The sequence below is a fragment of the Ailuropoda melanoleuca genome, chromosome 5, assembly GCF_002007445.2.
Source record: "Ailuropoda melanoleuca isolate Jingjing chromosome 5, ASM200744v2, whole genome shotgun sequence".
Lineage (NCBI taxonomy): Eukaryota > Metazoa > Chordata > Mammalia > Carnivora > Ursidae > Ailuropoda > Ailuropoda melanoleuca.
The window spans coordinates 73,702,742-73,715,112 of NC_048222.1; the positions used below are offsets into that span (position 1 = coordinate 73,702,742).

The 12,371-nt window shown below is 36.2% G+C and overlaps 1 protein-coding gene across 1 annotated transcript in view; it reads right to left on the reverse strand.

Annotated features, from left to right (window-relative positions):
- ADAM7 (ADAM metallopeptidase domain 7) overlaps positions 1-12,371 on the reverse strand; it is a 99,639-nt gene that overhangs the window by 70,516 nt on the left and 16,752 nt on the right. Inside the window, exon 2 of the mRNA XM_034661249.1 lies at positions 1,413-1,516. Coding sequence (XP_034517140.1) covers positions 1,413-1,457 — 45 coding nt within the window. The 5' untranslated portion in view covers positions 1,458-1,516. The remainder of the gene's footprint in view (positions 1-1,412; positions 1,517-12,371) is intronic.

The window sequence follows — 12,371 nt, forward strand, 5'->3', positions numbered from 1 at the left end:
ATTTATCTATTCTCCCCATTTATGTATTTATTCAATTATTTATTTATACCAGTATGAGTTCATAGATATTAATTTATACTTTATTAAAGTCCAAAACTACATTATTAATTTTGTTGCTCAAATTGTCCCTTCTTTGACTATCGGGAGCTCCTTCATTTGGCTCCTATGTTCTTTTGACATACTCCCATCAATGCAAGTTTGGGTTGTTTGTTTGCTTGAGTATTTCCTTACTTTCCTGTAGCATAAGATGCTTCAAAGTCATCTTGTGTATCTCCTGCCCCAGTCCAGGCCTATCTTGTATATTTATAACGGGATTGTTGTCTTGATTTGCACAATGGTGATAGAGGGCTTGTTCTGCCCTCTTAGATGAGTACCAAACTTCAACCAATAAAAGCTTTTTTAAATTGAAGTATAGTTGACATGCAATGTTATATTAATAAAAGGTTTAAGAAGGAATAAAGGATAAAGGAATTGGAGATCAAGAGAAAACATTATTTATAAGGAGATTATTACAGAAAAACGGTTAGACATTATCTTCAAATGGCAACAGGTGAAGAGCTGCTTTTTCATTATCTTAAACCATGGGAAAGACATCTTAGTGGGATCATTTGGGAAGCTGGAATGTGTCTTGCTTATGACTGAGGAACCTAACAAATGAAAGCCTGGAAGGCTGTCTCCCCTAGTGGTGGAGGGAAGAAAAGTAGTTTCATTAGGAAAAGTTTGCCCTCTCAAAGAGTGTTGGGGCAAAGTGACAGTCAGTATTCTCCATGGACCAAGTTAGAAAGTTCAGGCCCACAATGCAAGTGCCTGGTAAAAAATATCTAAGAACTTGAATGTCTTCTATAGTAGTGGGAATTGAAAATTACCTTATTTTGAAGCTTGTTTCCCATTATATGTATTACATATTGTCTGAATAAACATTTGTTTCTTTTGAAAATAGAAATGTTTGTAAATGTTTACATTTTAACACCTGAATAAACACTATTCTAAGCAACAGGCCAAATGTGTTCCTGTGAAAGTTGTCCAACTTTGCTGCTGAATCTGTAAAGCAAGTAAACCTGCATATTACATCACTGGGAAAGCAAAATGCTCAGAGGTTATATTCCATAGGCACCAGCTGAGAACAAATGAGGTTGCCTTAAATCAGCCTGGAAAGCTGTTAGTGGAAATCCTCATGTTTTAGAAAATTTTAAATGGCACTCTCTAAAATCCAAATTTTACCCCATCTTGTTTAATCCATCAAAATGTTGCAACCTCCCCAACCCCCCCCCACCCCAAATGCATGCTGTAAACTGAGTGGGAGTTCTCAGAAAGATCAAGACTCCTCTCTTGTTCACTTCTGATTGGAGCCAGAGGTTGCTTTCTATATATCCTGTGAAAGTAATAAATCATATTTATTAAATCAAACGTACCTGTTTGTCATAATCATGGATGTGCCAAGCATCTCGCTTCTGCATCAGAGGTAGCCTTTTAGGATAAACCACTTCTTGACCTTCTACTCCGAGGATTATCTCTTCTGAAAGGAAATGTTTAAGGGGGAAAATACATTCAGCATTAGCATTCACACACAGTGACTGGATAAGAGTTATTCTCGTAGAGTTCACTTGCTCCCAACTAGCAGCCATGTACAGCACCACTATGAAGTAGCACCCCCATTAACAGGTGAGGAAATTGAGGCGATATTTCCAAATTAGGAAAATATAAGCAAAATTGGAAAACAGGTTAAAAAAAATAGATCTTTTAGGTTCTTCCATCTTTTCACTTTGTTCTGCAGTCACCACCTTCTTCATCTTAATCTCCTCCTGCCTGTCTCTGGGTTCTGCCACATGTCAAAGAAGCCACTGGAAGGGATTGTTTCAGTGTAAATTACTGATTGATTTTATCTCCCAGGGACATTTGCATTTGAAATCTTAACTCTCCTAGCTAAATACAAGGCTCTCCCTTGTAAAAAAAGATTTAGGTACTCCTGAATCAGTGCTAAATAGTCTTCACAAGTGGTGGTCATCCACCTGTGAATGAGCCCTGCTTACCTCATTGAAGAGTGATACAGAAGCAAGACCATAAGATTTTGGAGTCTGCTATTATTTGAGTCAAAGTTTCCCCAGTTTATTAGCAGTATGGCCATAAATACCGTTTCTATTCTCTCTGATCTGAAGATATTATTCTCAATTTCTTATCTATAAAGTGGAGATAATAACTTAAGATTGTACACATGCTAATGTACACAGTGGCTAATGGCTAGTGCAGTGTCTCTATGCTGCAGATATTAAAAAATGTCCACTCATTCCTCCTCCTCACTGTAAATCAGAGTGTGTAGGACCACTTAAGTAATTCATAGAATCATAGAATCTCAATATTAGCCATAACTAGTCCAAGTCCTATGCTATGTCCTCAGCAAAATCATCAATGGGTTTTAATGTTTTTTATCATTTGTCATTTAAACTCCATGACTAAAGAGACATTACCTCACAGCCTTGTAAGAAAACCCTGATAAAAAGAGTAAGACATACCTTTAATCTGAGACATGAGTACGATTATGAAAAGCAAACTCCTCAGAAACATTCGGAATGATTCTGGTGGAAGAAGGGGCACAGTTGCTTGAGAAAAGATGTGTGTGGCTCCCTGCCCTTGCTTCCACAGCAGGGTGGAAGAACCTAACAGGTGGATAGGCAGTTTTGATCTAGCACAAGGAAGCATTCCTTGCTTGTGTTGCATCACCTGTGAGGTGCTTGAGGCTAAAGCCTGGAGGGTGGACATCATGTACTAATTGAAGGCACCACTGACGTGCTGTGGTGGAGGTGGGCTGGGCAGAGATCCCTACTTCATGCCTGATATAAATATAATTCTAGATGTACTAAAAATTCAAAAGTGAAAAAAATCATGTGTGTCTTAGAAAAAATATTGAATAATGTTTATAGAAACTTAGGTTTAAGAAAGTGCATGTGAAGAATGCCATATGTAGAAACTATAAAGGAAAATTTGATAAAAATTAGATAGAAATATTGAGAACTTATTTTTTTCTAGCTAAATAAAAGTCTGTGCCATGTGGGGCATGGGCATCATAGCCTTTCAAAAGCTGTAAAAAAACACAAGATATTCATCCATATTCCATCTCCACCCTCAACCCCCACCCCGATAAAAGAACCCAGAGTCCTGAGGCAAGAGAAAATAACTTGATTTCCCCCAAAACTTTTATTGAGGTCTAACTGACATATCGCACTGTGTAAGTTGAAGGTACATGGCATGATGACGTACTCATATAGTTAAGTCATATCACAATAAATTTAGTTAAAATCCATCATTTCCTACAGATAAAAAAGAAGAGTGAAAGAAAATGATTTTTTTATGATGAGAACCCTTAGGATCTACTCTCTTAATTTTCAAATATACCATACAGCAGTGTTCACTATAATTATCATGTTTTAGATCATATCCCTAGTATGTATTTATCTTATCTTTATCTTATAAACTGTAAGTTTGCACTTTTGACCACCTTAATCCAGACTTATTTATGAAATCAAACTGAGGGTTACAGAGTGGAAGGGGGTGGGGGGATGCGGTAACCAGGTGATGGGTATTAAGGAGGGCATGGGTTGTGATGAGCACTGGGCGTTACACACAACTAATGAATCATTGAACACTACATCAAAAAATAATTATGTACTATATGCTGGCTAACTGAACACAATAATAAAAAAAGAAAACATATTTATGCCATAAATCACATATAAATTTAAATTAAAAGACAAACTCCAGAAATGTATGCAATATATACAATAAAAGGTAAAGGTGAATATCATAATATAGAACTCTTTCAAATCAACACAAAAAATAAAACATTAATAGGCAAATGTGCAAAGAACCTGTATAAGACTATCTGTATGTCTGTGATCTCTTACTATTTTAGAAGATACCCTTTGCCAATACCATCCCTTCTCTGTGTTTGATATTCTGTCTTCCCCCCCTCACATTATTGATTATACCTCTAATCTCATAAACTGAAAAAAACTATGATAACTAGAAGTTTTCTTTTGATATTTAAATAAGTTCAAGTCTCTCCATTTCAAAAAATCCTACCCTTACCTATATTCCACAGACCCCTGCCATCACCTTATTTTTCATTCCTTTCTCAGTTAAACTTTTCACAACGTTCATCTTCACTTCTTGTGGCAGTCTTCTCCCCTCCAGGTCATTCTAACACATTGTACTCTGGCATCTGCCTTCATTCTTCTGCTGATATAACTGACTGATCTTGCCAATAATTTCATAATTTCTATATCCAGTGGATATTTTGGTTCTTTATGTTACTTTCCCTCTTTTTTTTTTTTAAAGATTTTATTTATTTGACAGAGATAGAGACAGCCAGCGAGAGAGGGAACACAAGCGAGTGGGAAAGGAAGAAGCAGGCTCATAGTGGAGGAGCCTGATGTGGGGCTCGATCCCTTAACACCAGGATCACGCCCTGAGCCGAAGGCAGACGCTTAACCGCTGTGCCACCCAGGCGCCCCTATGTTACTTTCCCTCTTAACAACATTTGGCACCATACCTCCCCCCTTGAAATATTCTATTTAGCTCCCTTGACACAGTCTTCCTAACATTTTCCTAGCTCTCTGGCTATTTGTGGGCATATATTCTTTTATCCAACCTTTAAATTTTGGAGTTTGAAGGTATTATGCTATACCTTTTTCCCTCCAACTGTATGCTTGCTCCAAAGCCATCTCATCTTCAGTTATAGTTTAATTATCATCTCTCTACTATGCCTCACATTTATACTTCTAGCCACCTGAGTTATAGACCTTTACAGCCAGCTCTCTACTCAACATCTTCACTGGAAGGGCTCAAAGCCCCTGCAAATTTAGAAGGTGCAAAACTTGTTCTCTGCCTACATTAATGAAGTCAATTTTCCATTCCACATTGCAAGTCTGAAACCCAGTAGTCATCATTGATATCTCTCATAATCATCCCATTACGAAGTATGTTTATTTTACCTTCTAAAAAATATCCTGACCTCTTTTCTCCAACTTTTCTGCTTCCATCATAGTCCAAGTTCCTATAGACTCTCTTTGGTTTTACTGCAACATGTGTGATCTCAAAATACAAATCTGATCATGTCTTGGGCCTGTTGAAAATGCTTCAATAGTTTGTCATTGGTATTAGCATTAAGATTCACTTGGCTTTAAAACCTCAAAAGGTAAATTGCCTGCTACTTTTTAACTCTGTGGCTTTGGAAAAAGTATGAAATATTTCTTTACTTCTGTTTTCTCATCTATAAAATGGCCATTGGGCATAATAGCATGTATCTCATAGGGACAGTATGAATAGTAAATGAATCTGTGCTGAAAGGCAATCTTACATTCCATGGTTCATTTACTCGCCAATTTTTTTTAAAGATTTTTTATTTATGTGACAGAGAGAGACAGGCAGCGAGAGAGGGAACACAAGCAGGGGGAGTGGGAGAGGAAGAAGTGGCTCCTAGCGGAGAAGCCCAATGAGGGGCTGGATCCCAGAACGCCGGGATCACGCCCTGAGCCGAAGGCAGACGCTTAAGGACTGCGCCACCCAAGTGCCCCTCACCAATTTTCTTAGTTGACTATTTTATATTCTCTTTCCTCTCCTCAAATCTCAAATCTTCCTTTATTTACTTTAGCTGATCACCATGCTTTCCATTTCATTAAGAAACAGAGAAATCACCAGAAGGAAGAAATCTCACCTTCTATGATCACATCTACCACACTACCAAAATGTGTGCCAGTATAGACTAGTTCTAGTCTATGGATAGACTGCCCATGCCTGTAAGGTCCAGCCACCATTAGTATGTTGGATTCCATTTCTTCTTCCCCATCCAACATCATCACTCTGGTGATTGTTCTCTTTTGCTACTCCATCATCTGAATTGTATATTTGCAAACATGCTGTCATTTTTGTCCATCTTTTAAAAAAGTACTTCTCCTTTTAGATCACTGTCTCCTCCACCCAGCTTCTATCCCATTCTTGACTTCCTTTAATAACACATCTTCTTAAAAGATGAGTGTGCAGTTTGTCTGCAATTCCTCTACCCCCATTTGCTCTTGAAACTGCTTCAATCAAATTTTTTATCCTTCACTCAACAAAATACTTCTCATCAATGCTACTGATGAGCTGCACCTTGCTAAATCCAGTGGTCATTTCTCAATCCCTACTGAGTTGACCTTTTAGCAGTATTTGACACAATAGCTTCTACCTTTTGAAGAGTTTAGCTCATGGTATACCATGGATCAACTTTGTGCTTATTCAGTGCTTCCTCTTAGTTGCTTTTGTTGGATCCTTCTTCTCTTTTCAGTGTTTAAATATTCCAGATTCCCAGGGCTCAACTCTTATCACCTGTCTCTATATATAGTCACCAACAAAGCAGTTCTCACCTAACCTCACGGTTTTAAATATCATCTGTGACATGATGGCTGCTAACTTTATCTAATCCAAACACTTTTGAATTTCAGACTCATAGAAACAACTGTCTTTTCAGCATCTTCACTTGAATATTTAATAGATATCTCAAACACAAGTACAAAGCTAGATTTCTGACTTCTTTGTCAAACCTGGCATTTCCACAGTCTTTCTTGTTTCAAGATATTAAGGAGGGCACATATTGTATGGTGCACTGGATGTTATACACAAATAATGAATCATAGAACATTACATCAAAAACTAAGGATGGTGACTAACATAACATAATAAAAAATTACTATAAAAAAGATATTACAACTCCATCTTTTCAGTTACTCAGGAGTCATCTTTGATTCCTTTCTTTCCCCCTCTTTTCATTTTATCCATCAATAAATCCAGCTGTCCATTTTCCGAGGCATCAAGAATCTGACCACCTCTAACCACATTTACTGCTGTTTTGCTAAGCCAACATGTTATCATCTCTAGCTTAGTTTATTAATATAGCCTCTTGATTGACCTTACTGGTTTTCTCTTAGTCCCTCACAATGTATTGTTTACACATCATCGAGAATGATCTCACTAAAACACATCATATTATGTGATTCTTCTGCTAAAAGCTTTCCCATGGCTTCCCATCTCAGAGTAGCCGTTGAAGACCTGTGATAGCCTCTAGGATCGATATGATCTAGCTTGATGTTCTCTGGATTCATACTTTCTACTCTCCTGTCACCCACTCAGATCCTGTCACATGTGTCCTTGCTCTTTATTGAACAAGCCAAGCATATTCTGCTTTACTTGTTGTTTGTTTCTTCTCCTTTCAGCCACAGGTCTCTCTTCCGCTTTGCCTTCAGATCCCTATTCAAATATCATCATGTTAGTGAGATCTTCTCCAAAAACTCTAGGCAAAGCAGACATGTTAACTTCCATCCCAGTACCTCTGTTGCCTTTTGTTGCCTTGCATTAGATGTCATCTGGAATTTTACTTATTTATTTATTTATTTTTATTTCCTTTTTTAAATTTAAATTCAATTAGCCAACATATAGTACACCATTAGTTTTTGATACAATGTTCAGTGATATATCAGTTGTGTATAACACCCAATACTCATCACATCACATGCCCTCCTTAATGCCCATCACTCAGTTACACCATCCTCCCACCCATCTTCCTTTCTGTAACCTTCAGTTTGTTTCCTGGAGTAAAGAGTCTCTCATGGTTTGTCTCCCTCTCTGATTTTTTCCCATTCAGTCTTCTCTCCCTTCCCCTATTGTCCTCTGTTCTGTTCTTTATATTCTACATATGAGTGACCATAGGATAATTGTCTTCCTCTGATTGACTTATGTACTTAGCAATATGCTAAGTGAAATACTTATTTATATTTTAATTGCCTGCCTCTCTTCCTTGAAATGTATTCTCCAGGAGGGTTTTTGGCAGTTCTATTCACTGCTGTATCTTCAGAGCCTAGAACAGTAGGTTGCTAAATGATTTTTATTAAATGAATATGTTAATACATTAAAGAAGTTGGACAATGTCTGGTAATAGTAAGCACCTAATAAAACTAAACTATAATTATTTAACTTTTAATTTTGAGGAGTTATAGTAGAGTAAGTAAGGGTATACGTTCAAATCCAGACCACCTGGGTTCAGTTCCCAGCATTTACAATTTCTACCTGCACACCTTGGACAATATCGGATCTCTCTGTGCCTCAGTTCTCTCATTTCCCAAAATGAGACTAAACTCATAGCATTTGTAGTGAGGATTAAAAGAGGTAATTTCTCTAAGCCATCTAAAAGCAGTGCCTGTTGCATATTAAAAGCTGGGTAAGTACTCATTTTTTAAGAACTATTTAAGTGTTTATTTTTATTTTTACTACTTTTTCTGTGCCAGTTTCATCCACTTTTCATCTCCCTTTTTTTCTCTGAGCTTCAGGGTCTTTGGCTTACTTTCTTTGCCCCAACACACCATACTTTCTCCCATCAAAACACCTCAGGACATACATGGTTCTCCACTTGGGAGTCCTCTCCTTTCCTCTTTGTAGCCACATCAATTCCTCACTCTTCAGTTTTCAGTTCAAGGGTCACTTTCTCAGGAAAGCCTTCCCTAATCCCAGAGTCTAGACCAAGTTTCATTCTGAAACAAGAGTCTCCTCTCTTGTTGAAAATAATTTAATTGACAAAGATGAAAGAAGACAAGTTGATAAAATTAGGAAAAAAGAATATGATAGTTATCTTTTATACCTAAAAGAATATCATGAATAACGGTACATCAATAATTTTGAAACCTACGTTAAACACATCAGTTTTTGGAAAAAATGTAAAAAGTCAATATTGACACAAGAAGAAACAGAAACCTTGAATGTACCAATCTATTAAAAATAATGAAATTATATGCAGAAGATCCTTTCTCTTCCTTCCAAAATAAAGCTGTACCTCAGATAACTTTATGCCAAAGTTTTTTTTTTCTTCTGAAAACTTGTGTTAGTTTATCACACACTTACTGGTCCAATTATTTGATTATTTGTCTTCTCCAGCAGATTATAATCTCCAGAAAGCAAAGCTTCTGTTTTATTTGTTTACTCTGGTACCACAAACCTAGCAGTGTCTTGCATATAGATACTTCATTTAATATAAATTTGTTGAATGCAAAAAATAATTTGCAACATGATTCTTGCCTGGTTACATTCTCATGTGTTTCCAGAAATTTCTGAGATAATTGAAATAACTTTAATCCAAATGATCATTTACCAGTAGAATTTCCGTCACTCTTTCAGGGCAACAGCAAGAGAGAGTTGAAGAAAGAGTCCTCAAGGTATATGATCCATTACCAAACCAAACAAGTACTCATCCACACATCAAATGAAATTTGCCAACTTTATACATTGTGACAGCTGAAAAGAGCATTTTAAATTGGGTGACAGGAACTATATTGGACTTGCCTTTGTTACAGTCAAAATTGTGGGAAATAGAATAAACAACTTTTTAAACACCAATTACACAATCTCAATTATTTATGGAGTCATGGTAAATGATAAGGCTTTGAGGCCTTTGTCTGATGTTTTTGTGCATTAGTTACAGCTAAGCTAGCTTTCTAACATGTCTAAAATATTACAGATACAGCATTATCTGTGGTTAACCCAGATGAAACAACCAAGCATTTTCAAAGAAGAAAAATTTTTGTAATTCACTCAAGTCACATAATCAATAAATGGAAAGCAGAAATTAAAAGAAAATGTCTGCCTCACCCTATGTTCTTTCTATTATATACTGGTGCCCCTTTCTTTGAGAGGAAGAATAAAAGCTTTATTCTTTTTCATAATTACATTATAATCAATCTTTCAAGCTTGGAGAATGTTCTACTCAATTCCAAACTCTACCAAGTGCAGCCACTTGGTATAGAGCAATATTATGATGTAACTAGTCTATATGTTATTCTCACTCCCTAGTCAGAGTTTTCTGTTTAAATTAACATGATCACTAAAGTAAACAAAACTTTTTTTTTCAGAAAACAATGAACCCTGGAACAGATTTCAATATCAAAGGGACTGCCTGGAGTCCAAATGTCAGACAAAAGCAGATTTTAAAGAAGATTAGATATGTATGAGAATGTTCTGTTCTCTTCTTATTTCTTTGCTACAAATTAGTGAAGCAACCTCTCATAGGAGGTTCTCTAATCTACTCTTATTGTGGTTTCTGTGAGAGGTTTTGAGACTGTAGATTCTTGTGTTCATTCCATATCACCACTAAGATCAGAAAAAAAAAAGCACCAGCTTTGTGCAGAGCTCATCCGCTTTCTACTTTTGACAATCCAGACACCCTTTGGGCTTGCCCTCTTGAGCTTCCTGTGTCTCTCTTTTCCTCAATATTTTTCTTGCTCTCCTTCTAGCTAGCAACCTGTAGAGCAATCCCCCAGACCCTCTTAAAAACTTAAAGGAGGGTATTCAATGGTGGATGCCCCAGGAAGGATGACAGATGATGCAGAATGTATTCTAAATCAGAAATGAGAAACAGCCCATCCTGTAGACCCTAAATACTTATTCTTATACCACCTCTGTGAAGAGAAACATGGAGATAAGGGGCAATAAATCCAAGTGAATGAAGAGAATAAGGTGAATAAAGAAAAATATTTAAATTATAATGGAAATGGGAAAAGCTTCACACAGAAATACTGGAATAAAAAAAGAGTATTTTCTGTCTGGCTGTAAAAGAAATATTATTATCAAGTACTACAAAACCACGTTAATCAAAGGACTTGTAATTCTCTTTGTAGAAGCTAATTTCAGCCTATTTATCATGTTTTAAGTACATCAAAAAGAACACTAGATTCAAAGTCAGGAGCTTTATGTTCTCCTGTGACTAATTCCACTACCTTAGGCAACTCATTTATTTTCTGGTCCCCAGTGCCTAATTTATAAATTGAGATTGTTAGATTGGTTGAACTCCAAGATTTTTTTAACATCAAAATGCTGTTTCCATACTTACTAATTTTTCTTTCCTTTTCTAAAAACTTCATTGTAAGTAGGAATTTTGACTTGGCAGAATAATGACAAATTTGGTTTTTTTTAAATCACTATCATATTTTTTATTTCTAATTACAGATTTATTAATTAACATGCATAGCAAGCATCATGTGATAAATGCAACAAGAGTCATAACAAATTGCCTAGCTCTGTCACCCAAAGGGATAAAGTTATTCTTGGCAAATGGCAGACCCAGGGTGAATAGGGTTTGTAGTCATTTCACTCTTTTACTCTGATAATCACATTACTTAGCCAGTGACATTGAACAAATTACTTAATATTCCTAGAGTTTTGGTTTCTTCATGATAAACTATAGACGATAGAATTTTTTTATATAGGATTGCTGTATAGATTGAGATAAATTAATGAATTGTAAATAATATATATAACTCAATTTTATTGAGGGGTTGATGTTATTTCTCACCTTCAACTTAACTCTGTTTCATAAAAGCTTTAAGAAATGTACTAAATTTAGCAAGGTCAAAATGGTTTACAGAACATAAACTTAAAAGCTAAATGGTGACATGATATAAAATGAAATGCAATATAATTAGATTTTCTCCTGTTGGATAGGCAGGCCCAAGAAAACACTCCTGACTCTATTCATAAATCCCATATTCGTATAGGACTATGTCACACCTTCTCCTCACTCCTCAACAAGCTATAATGTTCATCACCTTTAAACAAATTGTGGTAAGTCTCTTGATCTCGCATGCCCATCTAGCAGCTTCAATAACTTTTTTGATCCCTTTACAACAAAATGCTCTCAAAGAATTATCTATAATCACTGTCCCTAGTTCTTCATTCTTTCTTTGAGCCTCTCCAATCATGGACAAAAGACAATCTCCTTTGTTCCCACTACTCCACTGAAATTACTCACCAATGTCACTAATGACTTCCAGATTTTAAATTCAATTGCTGAGTTTCAGTCTTAGTTTCACTTCTTGGTCATATTTGGTTTGTTATTTAGGCTTTCTTTCTTTCTTTCTTTCTTTCTTTCTTTCTTTCTTTCTTTCTTACACACTTTCCTTACTTGACTCCTAGCCCTGTGTTTTCTCCCTCAAATAGCTGCTTCTTCTCACCTCTCTGCACTAATTTCTCATCACACCTCAGACCTGTAAACATGGGACAATCCTAGGGCTCATTCTTTGAACTTACTTTCTTTTCTGTCTACATTTATTCCCTTGGAAGTCTCAACAAATCACATGTCTTAAAAACTCTTGTTATGCTGTTGATTGCAAATTCATATGTTCCAGAAGTATTTCCTTAGCTTCAGTTGTCTATTTGGCATCTCCATTTTGATATGGGGTGAGCATCAAAAATTTAATTTATAACAAAACAAAACTCCTGATCTGCATCCCCAGAAGTGTTCCTCTAAATGCCTTGCTCATCTCAGGAAATAACAATGCTATAGATCAATATAGCCACTC